The following is a 20,983-nucleotide window of genomic DNA, read 5'->3' on the forward strand; positions in this document are numbered from 1 at the left end:
TAAAAATATATTTTAAAAAAGCTAAAATAAACACTGTTTTAGATCTATAAAAAACTGAATATTCAGGGCTTTTAATCCAATTATTTTAATCCATTTCTAAAAAAAAATGTAAATATTATATCTAAAATGGGCCGGGCCACGTAAAATCAAGTTGACGTTAATGCGGCTCGCGAGCCAACCCGAGTCTGACACCCTTAATCTAAACAATGCATGAAACATTTAGGTTTATCCGTTTATGTAGTGAAACAACCACTTTGAAACTAAGACTTCTAAGAAAAACAAATGCGGGCCACACTTGAGTGCACAATAAAATACACATGGTTTGTTCGACAGAAGACCTCGACATACACATTTCCCTTTTCCAACATGGTTTCGTAGTATACAGAAATTGATGAGCCTCCATATCTATGAAGACCACGCCATGGCAGATGATGTAACACAGCTTTTGCCAGCCAGTAAATGCTCAAAAGCAGCGCCGATCTGAATATTTCACAAGTTGGCTCCGTGATTCTCGCCAAAAATAGCAGAACCGAGTCTCTAACTCTCTGACGCAGGCGCACAAAGAAACCTAGAAAAGATTTTGCCGGCGACAGTGATTCACGTCCTGTCAGAATGAGTTTTATGTACAAGGCCCACCCGTTCCTTGGCAAAATCAAGGCGCTCTAAATCAAGGTCGGCGCCAAAACTCCTTCAAACCTTAAGGGCTTCGTGTACGCCCACCGCCGACAGTCTCCGGTTGATGTTTCGGTATCTGCAGCGAAGAAGGTCTCGATACGTAGAACGCAGGTCTCGGTTAAAGAAGGCATAGATGAAGGGATTCATCAGGGAGTTGGCGTAACCTAACCACAGTAGCGTGCGCTCTAGCCAGATGGGCACACAGCTGCACACCACCCCACAGATAAAGGGCCTGGCGGTGGACAGAATGAAAAATGGCAGCCAGCACACAGTGAAGACCCCCACGATAACCCCCAGCGTCGTAGCCGCTTTCTGCTCTCGTTTGAAAATGGAGATGTTTCTCCGTTCACGGTTCAGCAGTCGGGACAAGGCGGCGCACTCCTCCGCCACACCAGGAGGCTTCAGGCCTTGCATTCGGAGCGCCTCATTAGTCACCGTTTCCAACCGCTCGCGGCGGGAAAGGTCAGTGAAGCGGTGTTTGGCACCACTTTTGCGGGCTGCCCGGAAGATTTTGTAATACATGAAGAGCATAACCAGCATGGGGATGTAGAAGGCTACGGCTGTGGAATAAATGGTGTAGCCAAAGTCTTGGCTGATCAGGCACACGCCGGCTGTGTGGACGTTTTGGGCCCAACCGCAGAAGGGGGGGAGGGTGATGGATGCCGAAACCAGCCACACGCCCAGGATCATCTTCGCCATCAGTTGACCGTTCTGGCGGGCCGGGTAGGTCAGGGGTCGGGTGATCCCCAGATACCTGTTGGAAGGACACCGAAACAGGATTACAAGTTGATCGTTGACTGGTCGTTTGGTCGACTTATGTTTGGTCGACGGACGTTTGGTCGAACGGACGTTTGGTCGAACGGACGTTTGGTCGACGGACGTTTGGTCGGCGGACGTTTGGTCGAACGGACGTTTGGTCGACAGACGTTTGGTCGAACGGACGTTTGGTCGAACGGACGTTTGGTCGAACGGACGTTTGGTCGAACGGACGTTTGGTCGAACGGACGTTTGGTCGAACAGACGTTTGGTCGAACGGACGTTTGGTCGAACGGACGTTTGGTCGAACGGACGTTTGGTCGAACGGACGTTTCGTCGAACGGACGTTTGGTTGCCGGATTCGCTGGCTCTCAAAATTATAATCATTTTAGAGAGTTTACTGTTGATAGCGATCAACCAGGTAATCTCTCGCTTTCAAAATTATAACCATGAGAGAGAGAGAGCTGTCCGTCGACCAAACGTCCGTTCAACGAAACGTCCGGAAACCAAGTGTCCGTCGACCAAACGTCTGTCAACCTAACGTCCGGATACCCAAGTTGGTGTTTACAAAATAAGGTCCGAGTTGAAGCACAATGGCCAATTAGTTGAAATATTGGCCAATTCGTACAGTGGATTTTAGCAGACAATTGAGTTCGACAACATTCTAAAAATACTCAGGAATCAATGAACAAGTGACGAGAACTGAAGACATGACAATAACTCTGCCTGAGTTGTTTTGTTTACCTTTTGTACTCGAATTTCTTACGTGATCCAAAAATGTGCAAATAGAAATGAAAAATAAACGGACTAAAGAAAACTTTTTTTATAAATTTATAATCAACTCTACCTGGTGAAAATAATAATAATAATAATAATCGGACATAGGTTTTGTCATCATCATCATCATCATTAACTCAACAAAAGCCTAATTGTCATCATACCCAGAAATTATGACAATTAGGCTTTTTTTCGAGTCAATGATAATGACAAAGCCTATATCCGATTATTATTATTATTATTTACACCTGGTAGGGTTGATTATAAATGAATCAAATCTCTAACTACGCCTGTAGGTTAAAAAAAAGTTTAACTCTTCACTTTGAGATATGTGGTAGCATCATACCTCATTGATTTAATTGTCAGGGTCAAAGCATTCCATGAATTTATGGTGAGAAAAAAAATCCCTGCAATTTACTTTAAGTGCACTGTCGTGGCATTGTGTCCTTTCAAACAAAAAAAGACAACTCGTGTAAGCTGTAATTGTGCTATTAGCTGTAATTTTGTAACTTGGACGGAATGTAGCTACTGAAAGGGGAGCCGTCAATCAAGTAAGCACCGCCGTGGATTCAAATTGCGTTTGAAGTGTGAAGAGAAAAAAAACAATGGTGCCACAAAGCTTGAAAAAAGCTGGGGAAATAGCTGCTATGTTGGGTAGGGCGCATATGACTGTATGTTGCTCTCGCCATGTTTTGGTTGTATGCCTTCAGCGTTCTTCAATGAATCATTCAGCAAAGCAGAATATTTATGTTTGTTTTAGTGGAGTTTATGTTCCGGTTTAAAAGAAAAAGCCTTCAAAAGCATGACTTCATTCACGTGGACTGAAACACCCTCGGACGTTATTTTTATTTTCTTGGAAATCTATGGAGATGCTCCAAATTGTCTTCAAAATAGTCCCAGGTGTATTTAAACAATCAAAAAAACTGTTATACACATCAAATCCATTTTATATATAGTATAAATGTTAATATGACATGAAATCTGATGTCACTTTAAAATAATTTATAATTTGTAGATGCGAGTGGTGCGAGTGGTTAGCACACAGGTGTCAAAGTGGCGGCCAAATCTGGCCCGCCGCATCATTTTGTGTGGCCCGAGAAAGTAAATTATGAGTGACGACTTTCTGTTTTAGGATCAAATTCAAATGAAGTGTATAGATGTTAAATTTCTTGATTTTACCCCTTTTAAATCAATAATTGAACTTATTTTTAATCTCAAGATAAATATTTACTCAAAATTTTACTCGTTTCTCAAGATAATTATTTTCACCAAATTTGTCTCGTATCTCAAGATAAATATTTGCTCCAAATTTGTCTCGTATCTCAAGATATTTGCTCAAAGTTTTACTCGTACCTCAAAATAAATATTTGCTCAAAAATGTTCTCGTATCTCAAGATAAATATTTGCCCCAAATTTGTCTCATATCTCAAGATAAATATTTGCTCAAAATTTTTCTCCTATCTCAAGATAAATATTTGCTCCAAATGATACTCGTATCTCAAATAAATATTTGCACCAAATTTGTCTCGTATCTCAAGATAAATATTTGCTCCAAATGGTACTCGTATCTCAAATAAATATTTGCACCAAATTTGTCTCGTATCTCAAGATAAATATTTGCTCAAAAATTTTCTCCTATCTCAAGATAAATATTTGCTCCAAATTACACTCGTATCTCAAATTGCTCGTATGTCAAGGTACCACTGTATTTGATTTTCTATTATCCTGTTCAGAGTCATTTTATGAGCTATATCTTATCGCAAGTGGCTTTAGACAAGTCGTAAATACCACCAGAAATTGCTTGTTAGTTGATAATATGACATTTAAAACAGAGAACCATTCCTTCTTCTTTTTAAATTTACACCCACGCTCCTTGCTGCCGATAATACGAATGCATTTATAACAGTTTTGCTCATGGCCATGCCAGCAAAAAAAAAAAAAAGTTCAATATCTTTTCATACATTAAGAGTCAATACAGCCATTTGCAAGTGGGAGTGAAAAAAAGTCTAAGAATTGTGAAGGGGTGACATTTAGGTTATTTATGAACCCATTCAATGTGATTGAAGGTGGTAGTCAAAAATGGATTAGAGGTTTCTCATAGTTCGTAGCAGCTGAAGAGTGAAATTGAGGAAAAAATAAAGACACAATGAAGGTTTACACTACCGGAAAATATGAGTATTGGTTGGAATATCCCTGAGAGATACTAAGTGGCTGGTTGCCTCTGCCCATCTTTTGCTCAACCCTTCTCGTTAAAGGTCAAAAAGTAAATTGAGTCGAGATGAAAAGTTCCTCCGAGCTTATTTCGCTTTCAAAATGTTCACAGAGAAATGATCCGAAGGGAAGGTGACAAATACGGAGGGATATTTCATTCACTCATTCTCAAATTTTCATGACAGGGAAACAGAGACGGATGTCCTTGCTAGCTTCTGCTTATTTGCCTGCGGTACAAAATACCTTATTCAATGTCATTATTCAACTGTGATAAAAAAAAGTGTGACTATCTGTAATGGATTTGATGATTTGCTGTCAGTTTTTCCAACATTTAATCCAGTTGGGGATTTATTTACTCATAGGAAATCTAATGAATCAACATTTAGATTCCGCCTTTGCTTTTTCCTTGGAGGCAATATCATGCGCAATGCATTAAAATGATTGGCTCTTGTGTACAAAAAGTTGCCTGTATAGATTAGGGATGAAGCCAGATTTGACTCAATAATTGACAGTCCCCCAAAGTAATAGTGCCTACATTTATTATTAAAGACATATATACTGTATACTATATACTTTGATCTTAGATTGTATTTATAAACATATACAAGGATCTATTAGAATATACTAGAAAATTGATTTACCCTTAAAGTCGGAGTATTGCTATATTTGTTGGTTAACTGAATTCGATAGATTGGATTTTGCTAATCCAAAATGAAACAACAGCAAAATATAGTTAAAACTGAGTTTTTTGGGCACTTTTTTTGGTTTGTTTTTCCAAGAAAGGAACTATAACCCATAGTTCCTTTCTTGGAAAAATAAATTTTAAAAAGCGCTGAAAAAAACCCAGTTTTAATTCAATTTTGCTGTCATTTAGAAAATGACAGTTGTTAATGAGTGACATAGCTGGTGTTTGGCGTCATTGTGCATTCTGCCCTTTTCTATTTAGTTTATTATCTGGGGCGGGAAATGTTTAAAAAATAATTCAATCATTTTATAGAAAAAATGGTTAATAGGCGACGTATTTTCGCCAAATATTTTACCGAAAACCGCTTTGACCAAGTGACAAATAACGCGTGGCTAAACAATTTGGTTGTTTTGGCAATAAACTGAAGTCAAATATACCCGTGTTTTTAATTAAATTTTGCGGTTGTTTAGAAAACGACAGTTGTTATTGAGTGACATCAATGGCGTACAGTGTCTTTGTGCACTGTGCCCTTTTCCATTTAATTTATTTGCTGTGGCGCGAAATGTTTAAAAATAATCTATAATTTTAGCAAAAAAATCTATAATTTTAGCAAAAAAAATCTATAATTTTAGCAAAAAATCAATAATTTTAGCAAAAAATCTATAATTTTAGCAAAAAAAAATATAATTTTAGCAAAAATTCTCTAATTTTAGCAAAAAAATATAATTTTAGCAAAAACATCTATAATTTTAGCAAAAAATCGTTAATACGCACCGTATTTTCGCCAAATATTTTACTGAAAACCCCTTTGACCAAGTGACAAAAACATATCAAAATTTTGGCCAAATATTTTGCCAAAGACCGCTTTGCCCAAGTGACAAAAAAAACATGTCACCAAAAAATGTGGTTGTTTTAGCACTTAACTCTAGTCAGTCAAATATACCCGTGTTAGACGGTTAGCATCGATCCCAACGCCACCCAAACTAAAGCCATACAAATGAACCGTGACCTCACTGGGTCAAAAGTTCCGAGTTGAAAAAGTAAAGCCTCCCTTCCAGTCCCATTCTTCTTCTTTTTTTGCAGTTCTAAATTTACCACACAGCCACCCAAAACCAACCACAGCTGAGTAAATATTTCACCAAGTATTCCCTCTCAGACATAAAAGGTTTGAGAGATAGCCCCAGAGACTGGAGGCTGTTGCGCACTGTGACCGATTACAGCGTGACGGTGTAGAGAATAATTTGCTTGACTGGACTCCTAGATGGTCGTCCAGTGGAAGTAATGAAACTCTCCATTAGTTTGGCCACACTGTTGCTCTGTGACAGGACATTCCCTGAGGCCTCTATATGAATATGTCCCCAAGTCTCAGGAGATATCCCAAAAAATAAAAAAAAGCACTTTTCTTTTGTTTAAGGCGGCCTATGAATGTCATTCTAGAGGGAAGGCAAGTTAGATTTTTTTCCTCTGGCCTCTTATGTTACGAGCACGCTGCCATGCAAAACAGCTATTAATTGGTTTTTAGTTCATTTTCTATGGGAAACGTTTGAGTTACGAGTAAATCGACATAAGAGCTCAGTTCCGGAACGCCTTAAGCTCGTATCTCGAGGTACCATTGTAGTTGAATAATAGACTAACATGAGTTATTTGTTATATCTCATTTAATATTCAAAAAAAACATTTTTTTGACTGCCCGTATGATAAAAATAAACTCAAGCATCTCATTAAAACTCTATTCAAAAAAAGTCCATTTGTTTCACCCTAAAATCGTGCTCTATTTTTCCACTTTGTAGTTGCTAATCTTGTCCTACTTTGCGGTGGATTGTGTCATAATAGGATGAATATTGAGTAAAAGCATTGATAGAGAAATATGCTGTCCAAAAAAAAAATGAAAAACATGTACTAGTTGATTACATAAAACAAGACAGACGAGAGAGACTGCAACATTGCGGAACGAAATACATTAAACACAACGATTTTTGCCACCAATCTCATCAATCAACATACAAAATATGGAAATAGAATCTATGTTTCTGTCGCACACACCAAAAAAAACGATGACTGATCACACGGTTTTTTAATAGGAGAACATATTCTGATGTTTATGCCAATTCTGTGTCGCAAGAAAAAGAAAATAATTCATCGTTAGTCAGCTATGAAAGCATTTTTCCCGCATTGACCAGATTTATCTTCACATGCATTAGTTTAAAAGACGAACTGGCAAATGGCGTCGCATTTCAGAGAAGTAAACACAGCTGTGACAACAATTGAGTAACACTGGTTAGACCGATCCAATTTAGTAAAGGTCACTGAAGCTCGAGCAGTAAACTCAAGGACGACTATTCAGGTGTGATTGTTGTTCTATTGAGCTTGTTATATGCACTTCCATGTACAAGATATAAAAAAAACGGATCATTTCAGGGTAGTGGAGACGAATCTATGGCTGGAAAGCTATAAAATACGTCCCTTTTTTGTTTTCTGATGTTTTAGTGCAGTACACACTGAAGGCATTTATTTGATCAAGATTCCGGCCATTTTCATCGCATGAATCTCGTAATTTCCACAACAAAGTTGGTAAGTTTGATTTATTTTTCTTTTATGATGATGATTTTTTGCATCGTCCATCTTCTCTTCTTTTGTCGGGTCAGTATTTTTGCTCAAAGTCAGCTAGAATAAGATCTAGAAGAACTGTAAACTGTATGAGGATAAGCTTTACAAAGAATGGCTCAGTAGATTTGATTCATTTTCTGAACTTGGTGGGGGTGCTAGAGCCTATCCCAGCTAATCACGGGGCACAAGGAGACAAAGGACAACCGTCACATTCATACAATTTAGAGCACTGGTGTCAAAGTGGCGGCTTGAGGGCCAAATCTGGCCCGCCGCATCATTTTGTGTGGCCCAAGAAAGTAAATCATGAGTGCCGATTTTCTGTTTTAGGATCAAATTAAAATGAAGAGTATAGATGTATATTATATTTCCTGATTTTCCCCCTTTTAATTTAATAATTGTAATTTTTTAATCAATTTTTTCTGTTTTTAGTTCAAAAATCATTTTGTAAAATCTAAAAAATATATTTAAAAAAGCTAAAATAAACATTGCTTTAGATCCATAAAAAATGAATATTCTGGGTTTTTAATCCAGTTCATTTAATCCATTTATTTAAAAAAATATCTAAATATGATATCTGAAATGGTCCGGCCCACATGAAATCAAGTTGACGTTCAACCCGAGTCTGACACCCTTGCCCGGCTAACCCCTCGTCGAGCAGGCCGCTAGACTTGTGGTTATTATTGTAATTGTCGTCATGCTCCTTGTGGCTTTTAAATGTAAACTAATTGAGTTCCTGTCTGAACTCCTTCATTTAAATGTGCCTTCATTATTTGAACCGTGACAGCAAAACCAGGCTACAAAATGACCCGACAGAACACCACATTACCTCAAATTACCATGAAACTAACCAAAGCCACAATTCCACTTTTAAGTTATTCCACAATGCAAATCAACAATGTAAGAAACTAAGGAGAATTTCCATTATGTTTTACATTGATAAAATTATAACTGAAGACTCATCTAATGTGATAAACTGAGCTATTTTGGTTGTGATTTTTTTGGACTTTTTTCTGTTGTTGGAAGATTTTCTCTTTGTTTTGTAGTTTGGTTCCATTAGTGTAAAAATAATTATTTGGACATTTGATAAATTGGTAACAATTTGATACGAGAGGAGTTAATAATAGTGAAAGGGCAATTGCTAATTGACTGTATAATATCATTTCAGACCCAAGTGAATTTAATATTCCGTAGATTTAGAGGTCACTTCTAATTTGCAATGACTTACACAAGTAGAATTTATCAATAGATTAGATAATTTCCCCACTGGAATACAAACTATGTTCAATCTTATGAATAAAACATCTAATTTCTCACGCCCTAAACACAAAACGATCCTCACACCTATTTTTAAACTTCTATCTTTCCCCAATCTATTCAAATTTACATTATATACCTCAACAATATTAATAAAATATACACTCCCATAATGTTGTATTCAAATATATATGACTTTAAAAATGAACACCTTTGCCTAAGAGCCCTCACTTAGGAAGGCAATGTATCTTTCTTTATCAAAAAGACTACACAAAAATCCATTATCTCACCCAATTTAAAACCACTCACTAGCCTCGTGTTTAGTATGGACTAATAATGGATTCCATCATTGTAACATACAAACTTGAAGCTTGTTTTGTGCAATACAAAACTCACTAAGCACTTCACCCTTTTTTATTCTTCCTGGTTATTAGTAATCCATCATCCTCCATGTCAAGTTTCATAATAGAAAGGAACATTCCTATTGTACTTCTGTGCGGTCGTTCTATTTATTTTTCTCTAAAAAAAATAAAGCTTTATCAGACATAGAATGTACACAAACTCAAAGTAAGACTTAAACAACTAAGAGCAAGTATGTGGTTTTCGCTGACACATCAGCAACAGATGCAAAGTTCTTTCCTGGCATCATTTTCAAATGCGCAGTTGTTTTCATGAGAAAATGCGAGTACGGTAACAAATTCTGTGGTTTAGAATCACCTGAAAAGGGGAAGGTCAACAGTAACAGGAAGAACTAACTGAATGCCTTTAAAACTCTCTCTCAACTGAGAGTAAATATAAAAATAGAAAATCTGATGGGAAAATATGCATTTAAAATTATTTTTACACGCCTGACAATGTATATATATTTCAGTAACACGCTTATTTATGTATTTATTTATATATATATATATATATATATATATATATATATATATATATATATATATATATATATATATATATATATATATATATATATATATATATATATATATATATATATATATATATATATATATATATATATATATATATATATATATATATATATATATATATATATATATATATATATATATATATATATATATATATATATATATATATATATATATATATATATATATATATATATATATATATATATATATATATATATATATATATATATATATATATATATATGTATATATGTATATATGTATATATGTGGATATATATCTATTTATGTATATATGTGTATATATATATGTATATATGTGGATATATATATCTATTTATGTATATATGTGTGTATATATGTATATATATATATATATATATATATATATATATATATATATATATATATATATATATATATATATATATATATATATATATATATATATATATATATGTATATGTATATATGTATATATGTGGATATATATCTATTTATGTATATATGTGTATATATATATGTATATATGTGGATATATATATCTATTTATGTATATATGTGTGTATATATGTATGTATATATATATATATATATATATATATATATATATATATATATATATATATATATATATATATATATATATATATATATATATATATAAAAAAAAAATATATATATATATATATATATATATAAAAAATATATATATATATATATATATATATATATATATATATTTTTTTTTTTTTCTTTTTTTTTTTCTTTTTTTTTCCAGTAACACGCTTGCTTATGTATTTATCTATACATATTTTTGTATTTTTTTATATATTAACTTATTTATTACCTACTTATTTATGTCTAAAATGTATTTTCTTATATCTGCATTCCCCAATTATTTTTACACTCCTTAAAATAGAATACATGTCAAAAGTAGCAATACTTCAATATAAATACAATACTAAATATTTCCTAGGAAGACAAGAAAAGGATTTTTAATGAGGAAACTACTTTCCCAAAGCAGATTGCCAGCATATTCAAATTTACACATCTGAAACAACCACACACACACATACACACGTACACACACATAAATTATTTGACTTCAGGTTATTTTGTAATCGTAAAAGCCAAACCGGTAGTCAAACAGAAGAGAAAACAACTTCAGTTTGAAGTACAAGCAGCACTTATCAATGATTAACCAGCAAAATGCCTTCCCCCAACCATTTTTTTATTTGATGGGATTTGAAAATATTCATTGACACAAACTTTGCAAAGGATAGCCACCAGCTAACTGGCACAGATGGAATTCAATTGAATGGTCGCTTTGAAGTTGGAAGTGTACTCAGCATGAAATAGCGACGACTTTGTCGCATTAACTATGCTTGTGATCCCTAGGATTCCGGCACAATAATATTGTATTTCCTGACTAAAAAAAATACACGTACACACATGCAGCCCTTTTTTCAAAGAATTCTTTCGCAAACATGAACTGCCTTTGATCGGATCGTGTTAGTTTGCTGGGAGAACCTAATCCATCTAAAGGTAGAAGTTTGAAAGAAAAATGCCTGAGAGCAGAGTTGGGCGTCACATCAAATTACCTGAGGATGCGTCAGCCATGTCAGGTCATGTGTGTGTGTTTTGTGTGTGTGGATATTCCCAAGCTACATTCGCTATAGGGACAGTTAGTGGTCGCCCCCCCCCCAAAAAAAAAAGAAATCATAATAAAACATGAAGCCAAAGTACTTCCTTTGACACTAGATATACCGTATTTTCACGACTATAAGGCGCACTTAAAAGTCTTAAATGTTCTCCAAAATAGTCAGTGCGCCTTAGAATCCAGTGCGCCTTATATATGGAAAAACAGAAAACCAAAAACGAAAAACCACCACTATCGGATATTAAAAAATACACAAAGGCCTGAACTGAAACAATACTGTTAAATATGCAGATGCCATCTTAGTTTACAAAATCTTACATCACATAGCTCCTCCCCCACTGCAAGATTTTGTACAAAACATCAACAATGGCTGGCTCTAGAGGTGACTGTGTAGTGAGTGAGTGCTTCATACCTGGAAGTCAATAGCAATTACCGTATTTTCACGACTATAAGGCGCACTTAAAAGTCTTAAATTTTCTCCAAAATAGACAGTGCGCCTTATAATACAGTGCGCCTTATAATACAGTGCGCCTTACAATACAGCGCGCCTTATAATACAGTGCGCCTTATAATACAGTGCGCCTTATATATGGAAAAAATGTCATTCATTGAGGGTGCGCCTTATAATGCAGTGCGCCTTATAGTCATGAAAATACGGTAGTAAAACAAACCAATTTCGAAGTACATGTACTTTTGCGTTAAAATGAAAATCCACTCACATGCGATTTATAGAACACCGCACTTACGCTGGCTATGAAAATAGAATCTCCAACTTCTACTTTTTCACTTAAGTGATTTTTTTTTCTCGACTTGGTCGTCCTACCTTCCGTCAACACGACTTTTCTTAGACATCTAAGGAACGACCGGTAACCCCAAAAAAAAAAAAAATCATCCTCTCTACCCACTGTTTTGAATCAATCATTTATGCTTGACTTTTGAATTATTTAAAGTGTAACATATTACTCACAGGGAAGATAAAAAAAAATATGAAACCAAAACAGATTTGAACTTTTTAAAGGGTCAGAATGGAGTACATACATGTCAATCTTTCTTTAAATGTATGGAGAATATAATACAATGTTAATGGGAATTCATTTCTTCTTTAGAAGACGACCATATAATGTCTTTGTACTTTAGAATCTGAATGTACTTAACGATGATTGCCATGAAAGTACATTTTACCCGCTAAGGCAATTATTGTACAGTACTTTGCCAATTAAGATAGCAGTTCTGACTTCATTGTATTGTATATTTTTATTGCAATTTGTTTATTTAGCCCAAGGGTGTCAGACTCATGTTAGTTCGCAGGCCGCATTAACGTCAACTCGATTTCATGTGGACTGGATCATTTTGGATATAATATTTAAATATTTTTTTATATAAATGGATTAAAAGAACTGGATTAAAATCCCTGAATATTCAGTTTTTTATAGATCTAAAACAATGTTTATTTTACCTTTTTTAAATATATTTCTAGATTTTACAAAATGATTTTTGAACTAAAAACAGAAAAAAATGATTAAAAAAATTACAATTATTGATTTAAAAGGGGGAAAATCAGGACATTTAATATACATTCTATACTCTTTATTTTAATTTGATCCTAAAACAGAAAATCAGCACTCATCATTTACTTTCCCGGGCCGCACAAAATGATGCGGAGGGCCAAATTTGGCCCCCGGGCCGCCACTTTGACACCTGTAATTTAGCCTATCCTAAGGAACTTGACTACACTCCGCTCACCGAATAATGACAAGAGATGAACATTCACGCTAATGTTTTCACTATCATTGATTCTCGCCACTGAGTTAATAGCAAGGGTAGCTAACACTCTCATTATCGACAAAAGGACGCCGAATTGAAGCACAGTCGCGGCAAATGTCTTTTAAAAGAACGACTTAACAAGCGGCTGTGACATGTCGTTTATGTTAGCCAAGGTTCTCGCCACCACTATTAACATCCCAATGAGAACCCAATGTTTGTTAAAAGACGATAAAAGAAGTTGTCGATCCATTTGGATACATGATTAACAATAATACACTTTATTTTAAAGTGCCTTGAGACTCAAGGACACTTCTTTCCAACCAAATTCACAAGAATTATAAATTCATGTAGATAGAAGCAAAGAATAAAAGCCAATGAAGACAGAAGAGTTATAAGAGAAACGAAAAGAGGATCAAGATAGATATGAAAAATTATATTTGGGAGTTTTGGATTCTAAGGCGATATTTGTCGATTAGTCGACTCATGGTGGCAAAACTACTGTATTTTGCCGTTTAATATACCCGGGTCTATTAAATGATTCTTGCTTTTTTGAGCCTCCCGTTTGTGCGCCATTTAATATACCCCCTGCCATTTAATATGTTTTCATAAAATTGGATTAAAAGAGCTCTGTTTTTATAGATCTAAAGCAATGTTTATTGATCTTTTTTTCTTAGTAATGGAAAATGTCTCTCAATCATGTTTTTTATTTCAAATGCAAACTAAATAATTTTTTAAGTGGAAAAAGGAAAATATTTATATATTTATTTTTAGATTTTACAAAATACTTTTTGAACTAGAAACACAATAGAAAACAATGATTTATTTAAAAAAAAAGGGGTAAAATCAGGAGATATAATGTACATCTATCATCATTTGAATTTGATCCTAAAATAGAAACTCATGATTTACTTTCTCGGGCCTCACAAAATGATGTAGTGGGCCAGATTTGGCCCCCGGGCTACCACTTTGACACCTGTCGCGTAGTGGATCGTACCTTCCTGTTTGTGCGCCATTTAATATACCCCTGTCATTTAATATACCCGACATTTAATATACCCCTGCCATTTAATATACCCCTGCCATTTAATATACCCGGGTATATTAAACAGCAAAATATGGTAATTTGTAACGTAAAAATAATAAAACAAACACATTTTGCTCAAGCTTTTCTATGTCGAACCATTCCCATGTGAACACTCTACCGACCATTGGCAAACAATTTCTCCTATAGAGATTTTCTTCATTTTATAACCTCTCCTGACCCCCCCTTAAGTGCACAGAACTGCCATTTGCAGAAAATGTCCTTCCAATGATATAAAATGTATGAGGGAGAAAAAAAATTCATAATTAAAAGGAAGACGCCATTGCAGGCAAATGATGTGATGTGAAGAACACTTTCACACCAAATAAATGGCCATCCCATCCAAGTCAATGAATTACCCTGAAACCATAGCAGCTCTAGTCAGTTATCAAACAAACCAAGCGTGTTTAAAATGTCATAAAATTCTTCTACACAAACAGCCACAGTGAAATCGCGTTTAGATGACGCACGTTCATAGCTGATAAAAGTACTAACTTAATGTTAACATAGTGGTGGTGGCTGTTATTGGGAGCCCAGACTTGGCAATTCGCTTGGGATTGCAGTTGTATTATATGGCTGTGATTAGATTCTAAACTTGGAAGGTCAGAAAATCATGAATTGCGCCAGAGTGCTCTCGAAAAAACATCTATGTAAGCCTTAAGATTAAATATTTATTGGGGCTATACACGACGGATCTGGCTCCACCATGTCTATAACATTAACAAACTCACAAAGACTGACATAATACATTCCTACCAACTTACTCATCCAAAACAAAGAATCCTGTCATTGCATGTCCATGTTACTAAAAATAAAAAAAATAGCCCATTTTAGATATAATATTTAGATTTTTTATTTTTATAAATGGATTAAAGGAACTGGATGAAAAGCCCTAATTATTATTTTATTTATAGATCTAAAACAATGTTTATTTGAGCTTTTTTTGCTTAGTAATGGAAAATCTCTTTTAATCATTATGTTCCATATTAAAGTGGAAAATTAAAAAAAATTCTATATTTTTAGATTTTACAAAATGATTTTTAAACTAAAAACAGAAAAAAATCATTAAAAAAATACAATTATTGATTTAAAAGGAGGAAAATCAGGAAATATAATATACATCTATAATCTCCATTTTAATTTAATCCTAAAACAGAAAGTCGGCACTCATGATTTACATTCTCGGACCGCACAAAATGATGTGGCGGGCCAGATTTGGCCCGCGGGCCACCACTTCGACACCTGTGCCCAACACTGATTCATTTTAAAATTCAACAAAAAGCTGTTATCCTTCTGTTATCATGTCCATTAGTTCCGTAATGTGCCTTTAATGAGAAATGACTGGCTACCAATCTTGAACAAATCACACTGGCTGGATGACCTTCTCCCACACTCACATGCGTCCTTGCGTTCACGCGGCACATTTTCATTCAGCAACATTACAAGATTTGATGTTACGTTTGGATTAATCTAAACCGTAATCTCTTGACTTTTCATTATAAATTTCAACACCCATAGCCGGTTTATTTGTCACCATAGGATCCAATACAAATATACATCCATTCATTTTCCAAACCACTTATCCTCACCAGGGTCAGGGGGTGCTGGAGCCTATCCTAGCTGACTTCAGGCGGGGGACACCCTAAATTAGTGGCCAGCCAATAGCAGGTCACCAGAAGACGGACAACTTATCACTTGTAGCTAGTTCCAATTCAGTGTTCAACCAGGCTAACCTGCATCTTTTTTGGGGATGAAACCGTATTTTCAGGACTATAAGGCGCACTTAAAAGTCTGAAATTTTCTCCAAAATAGACAGGGCGCCTTATAATCCAGTGTGCTTTATATATGTAAAAAAATAAATAAAATGTCATTAGTTGAGGGTGCACCTTATAATGTAGTGCGCCTTATAGTCCTGAAAATACGGTACCCAGAGAAAACCCATGCAAACCCAGAGAGAACACAGTGAAAACCCACCTGGAATCGAACCCCAGACCCCAGAACTGCAAAGCCGACCCACTAACCACTCATCACCAGACCACTTACTAATTCTACATGTTCCCAAATTCATATAATCTAATATAATTATAATATATATGCATGTTTGGATATATCAAAACCTGCAATAAGATGAAATCAAAGTACTTTAGTTTGCTTGGGGCAAGAAATGATGAAGCAACATGCACAGGAATTGCACGTGGAACATCTACAAAAAAAATCTGACAGCTGCATTTGTGCAGTGTGCTGATCCTAAACGCCTGGTTAAACACTTCCCATGATCTGGTCAAGATGACTAATAAAGCGCATGGTCAATTAATTACAGTCTGGATGCGAATTAGCTGCAATTTGGCACCCCTGGGCGCACAAAGGATGGATTGGACAGACAATTTTTAGCAACAGATGACGTAAATTCACAGTTTTTTTTGTGCTCGGACGTTTGGTCGCTGGTCTTTTGGTCCCTTTTGGTCGCCGGTCAAATGTACTTAGATATTAAACAGAACTTCGATATTAAACAGTACTTAGATATTAAACAGTACTTAGATATTAAACAGTACTTAGATATTAAACAGTACTTAGATATTAAACAGTACTTAGATATTAAACAGTACTTAGATATTAAACAGTACTTAGATATTAAACAGTACTTAGATATTAAACAGTACTTAGATATTAAACAGTACTTAGATATTAAACAGTACTTAGATAAACAGTACTTAGATATTGAACAGTGCTTGGATATTACACTCTCTCTCTTAGATATTAAACTCTCTCTCTTAGATAATAAACTCTCTCTCTCTTAAATATTAAACTCTCTCTCTCTCTCTCGTAGATATTAAACTCTCTCCCATGAATATAATTTTGAGAGCTGGCTTCAACAGTAAACTCTCTGTCACCATTTGACCGGCGACCAAAAGGGACCAAAAGACTTGCGACCAAACGTCCGGCGACCAAACGTCCGGCGACCAAACGTCCGGCGACCAAACGTCCGGCGACCAAACGTCCGGCGACCAAACGTCCGGCGACCAAACGTCCGGCGACCAAACGTCCGGCGACCAAACGTCCGGCGACCAAACGTCCGGCGACCAAACGTCCAGCGACCAAACGTCCAATCACTGTTTTATTTTATTTTATTTATTTTTTTTGAAAGGGTAATTTAAGTTCATTAGGGGCCATGTTAAGTGTACCTGTCCACGCTGATGACGCACAATGTCATGATAGAGGCGGTGCAGCACATGACATCCATGCCGATGAATATGTTGCAAAAGACTTCGCCAAAGAGCCACTGTCCCCCGGTCAGATCGGTGACGATGACAAACGGCATGACCACAATAGCCACGGACAAGTCGGCCACGGCTAAGGACACCAGGAGGTAGTTGGAAGGCTGTCTTAATTTCTTAACCACGCACACGGCGATCACGACCAGCGTGTTTCCCATGACGGTCACGGCCGTGATGACGGCCAGCATCACCCCGATGAGGATCTTCTCGGGGCGCCTGAAATGGAGGAGCTGCTCCCCGCATGTCTCATTGCGCATAGTGGTAGGAGCGACGTTCTCCAGGACGTTGTAAAGAAGTTGCCAAGTGCCATTGAGAACTTCCAAGTGGTCCTCCTTCTTGTTGCGAGGGAGCTCCGCGGAACTGTTGAACATCACGACAAGGCGAATGGATGGAGTGAAGAAAGGACGACTCGCCAGCTCGCCAGCGCACTCCAACGCGCATATTTGGAGGTCTGGGAGTGGGACCTGCTTTTCCTCCTTCGATTCTCACCACGTCCAGGCAGGCGGCTGTCCTCGTCTTCCTTCGGGGGGGCACGGTGCGCGCACTTGGGTGGGGGTAAGGGTTGGGGGTAAGTAATGGGGACTTGTAAAGGTGCTCCCTCGGGGTGGCGTACCCACCCTACAGGGCTCACGGTTCCCTTCAACTGCAAAGAAATGGCAAAATGTGAAGAGCCTTTTCCTTCGCTCACTTGCGTGTCACGAGAATGACGTCGACTCGTGTCGCCTGGTACACTCAACTCTCTCTCTCTCTCTCTCTCTCTCTCTCTCTCTCTCTCTCAAACACACCCTCACTTGCTCTCTCTCTCTCTCCCTCTCCGACTCTCTCTCTCTCTGGCTCTATCTCAGTCCCGCTCTCGCTCGCTCACTCTCTTTTACTCTATCCCCCTCTCACTCTCTCTCTCCAACTCCCTTACTCTGTATCACTCCTTGCTCACTCTATCACTCCTTGCTCACTCTCTCGTTCTCCCTTTCTCCAACTTGCTCTCAATCTTTCACTCTGTCACGCTCTCACTCACTCTCCTACTCTCGCATTCTCTCCCACCTCTCACTCTCTCTCTCACTCACTCCCCAACTCTCTCAATCTTTTCACTCTCTCACTCACTCTCTTACTCTGTATCACTCTTTCACTCCTTGCTCGCTCTCTCACTCTCTTTGACTCTCACTTTCTCCAACTCTCTCTCAATCTTTCACTTTGTCACATTCTCTCTCTCCTCTCTCACTCCCCCTCTCACTCTCTTATCACTCTTTCACTCCACACTCTCTCTCTCTCTCGGTCTCTTTCACACTCACTTTCTCCAACTCTCTCAATCTTTCACTTTGTCGCATTCTCTCTCACTCTCCTCTCTCACTCCCTCTCCTACTCTCTCTTACTCTGTATCACTCTCTCACTCCTCTCTCACACATGCACACACACTCAATGTTATTAGCATCATTTCATATACTAAATAACAGGCACAACAGCAATTATTTAATATTATTAAAACAACTTTTCTCATTTTAAGCAGGAGGACGAGATTGCAAACACAATATTTACTTCCCTGATGGACCGGCACCAGGTGGCTCGCGGTCCAGTACCGGTCCTAGGACCGGCGGTTGCAGACCAATGCTCGAAATGGCATTATTTACTAGATGCCTTTAGAACAGCTTGTAAAACTTAAGAGGGAGTTTGGCTATGTTGCATCATTATTTTTTTCATCCAGGCAGAAACAGTTGTGGTGTGACCCGCAAGACGCGGCCAACGACTGCCTCAGCTGCTGACTCCTAATTATCTACTGTGCAGTCGTGACAGGCAAGTCTGTAATGACTGTCACATCAGATAAATGCCATTTTCTCTCAGGCTTCCCGCTGTCAAGAAAATTTGGTCCATTTACACTAAGGCTATTACTAATCTGTACATGTCAGGGAGGATGGGTCAGACTTCCCGGGTGAAAAGAATGCAAGGCAAACTCTTGCTGCTGACACAAATCAACCATTGTGAAGGTCAGTGTAGTTTTTAGTGCCTTATAATAGGAATACTACTAAATACATTGAATATCATGATATTATTATAGTTAGGAGACTGCATTTTATGAGATTATACCATGACAAACTGTGTATATTTATCACTCATGATTTATTTGTCGTATTTGTCTGACAGTCTGCTGTTTGCCTGTGTTGAAAGGATTAAGTTGATTCCCTTGAAACCTTGTGATCTAGAAAGGAAAAGACCCACTTTTGGCTTAATATAACTTGGAAGCTCAGTGTAGATTTCTTTATACATGTTTCATGAATTATTGATGACAGTTTTATATCCATGATTTTCTTTCATTTTCATTTATAATGGATGTATTGTGTTTTTCTTGTGTATAAATGGCCTGTTTTCATATGATACATAATAATGTTGATTGAGGACGTTGGATTTTGATTCACATGGATTGACCTTGCAGATACTGGTATTGACCAGTAGAGGGCATTAAATGCCCAGTCTACTTGTATGTGTGGTCTCGTTTGTTTGAGAGGAATTAAAACAGGTTTTAATATCAGTGGAATTGGATGTACTACTGATTAGATTCAGAAAGCATTACCATATATATAACAGTTTAAAGACATGTAATAGTTTCGAAAAGTTTTTGGTTGCATTGGAATTGGTTTATGAGTATGTGAAGAGGACCGGAAGTAAGACCACTTTCACCGGAAAGGCGGAACAGAGTTTATTGTTGCTTGCGAGCTGCTGTAATGGCGGTGTCTCGTCGCTCAGCAGCGCAGCAGCAACAGACTACTTTACAATCCCCACCGAGAAACACTTCTATCTCGGGTGCCGTTTCGGCTGTTGGCCCGATGGCAGGGATCGGTTCGCCACATGAGAGCGATCGGGAATCCAACGGAGCGATTGAAGGCGCTCTGGCCTCTCCGGACCCGCCTGCCCCGGTCCTGGCAAACAGCGCGAGCTCAAGCACGACAGTCTCCGGAGGTAGCGCCGTCTCCAGCCCCGGTTCTGGGGCCACAAGCCCGGCCGATGCCATCAACGGAGTCGGTGGTGCTTTCCGGGAGTTGTTTGAAGCTTGTCGCAATGGAGATGTGTCGAGAGTGAAGCGGCTCGTCGACTCGGTGAATGTTAACGCAAAAGATATGGCCGGCCGAAAATCGACTCCTCTGCATTTTGCTGCGGGTAAGTATAGCTAAGCTAGGCTAACGAGATAGCAATCGGCTACATTGTCCTTTTTGTTTAATTCGAATGATTGTGGAATGCTTTTGTGGTTATTTTTTTTGTTATTAGATCAAGTGATATAATGTTTTTAGAGAAAGATGCTGACGCC

At 37.1% G+C, this 20,983-nt stretch overlaps 2 protein-coding genes across 3 annotated transcripts in view; one reads left to right on the top strand and one right to left on the bottom strand.

The window, feature by feature from the left end:
- htr7c (5-hydroxytryptamine (serotonin) receptor 7c) overlaps positions 1-20,983 on the bottom strand; it is a 22,951-nt gene continuing 1,968 nt past the window's right edge. The window contains exons 2-3 of the mRNA XM_077715343.1: positions 17,596-18,331; positions 1-1,429 (exon numbers count right to left, since the gene is read on the bottom strand). Of these exons, the coding sequence (XP_077571469.1) occupies positions 691-1,429; positions 17,596-18,059 (1,203 nt within the window). The 5' untranslated portion in view covers positions 18,060-18,331 and the 3' untranslated portion in view covers positions 1-690. The remainder of the gene's footprint in view (positions 1,430-17,595; positions 18,332-20,983) is intronic.
- LOC144195597 (poly [ADP-ribose] polymerase tankyrase-1) overlaps positions 20,350-20,983 on the top strand; it is an 11,010-nt gene continuing 10,376 nt past the window's right edge. For both annotated transcript variants that reach the window (XM_077715340.1, XM_077715341.1), the window contains exon 1: positions 20,350-20,835. In XM_077715340.1, the coding sequence (XP_077571466.1) occupies positions 20,403-20,835 (433 nt within the window). In that variant the 5' untranslated portion in view covers positions 20,350-20,402. The remainder of the gene's footprint in view (positions 20,836-20,983) is intronic.

This window comes from Stigmatopora nigra, chromosome 4 (genome assembly GCF_051989575.1).
Source record: "Stigmatopora nigra isolate UIUO_SnigA chromosome 4, RoL_Snig_1.1, whole genome shotgun sequence".
In the NCBI taxonomy this organism is placed as follows: Eukaryota; Metazoa; Chordata; class Actinopteri; order Syngnathiformes; family Syngnathidae; genus Stigmatopora; species Stigmatopora nigra.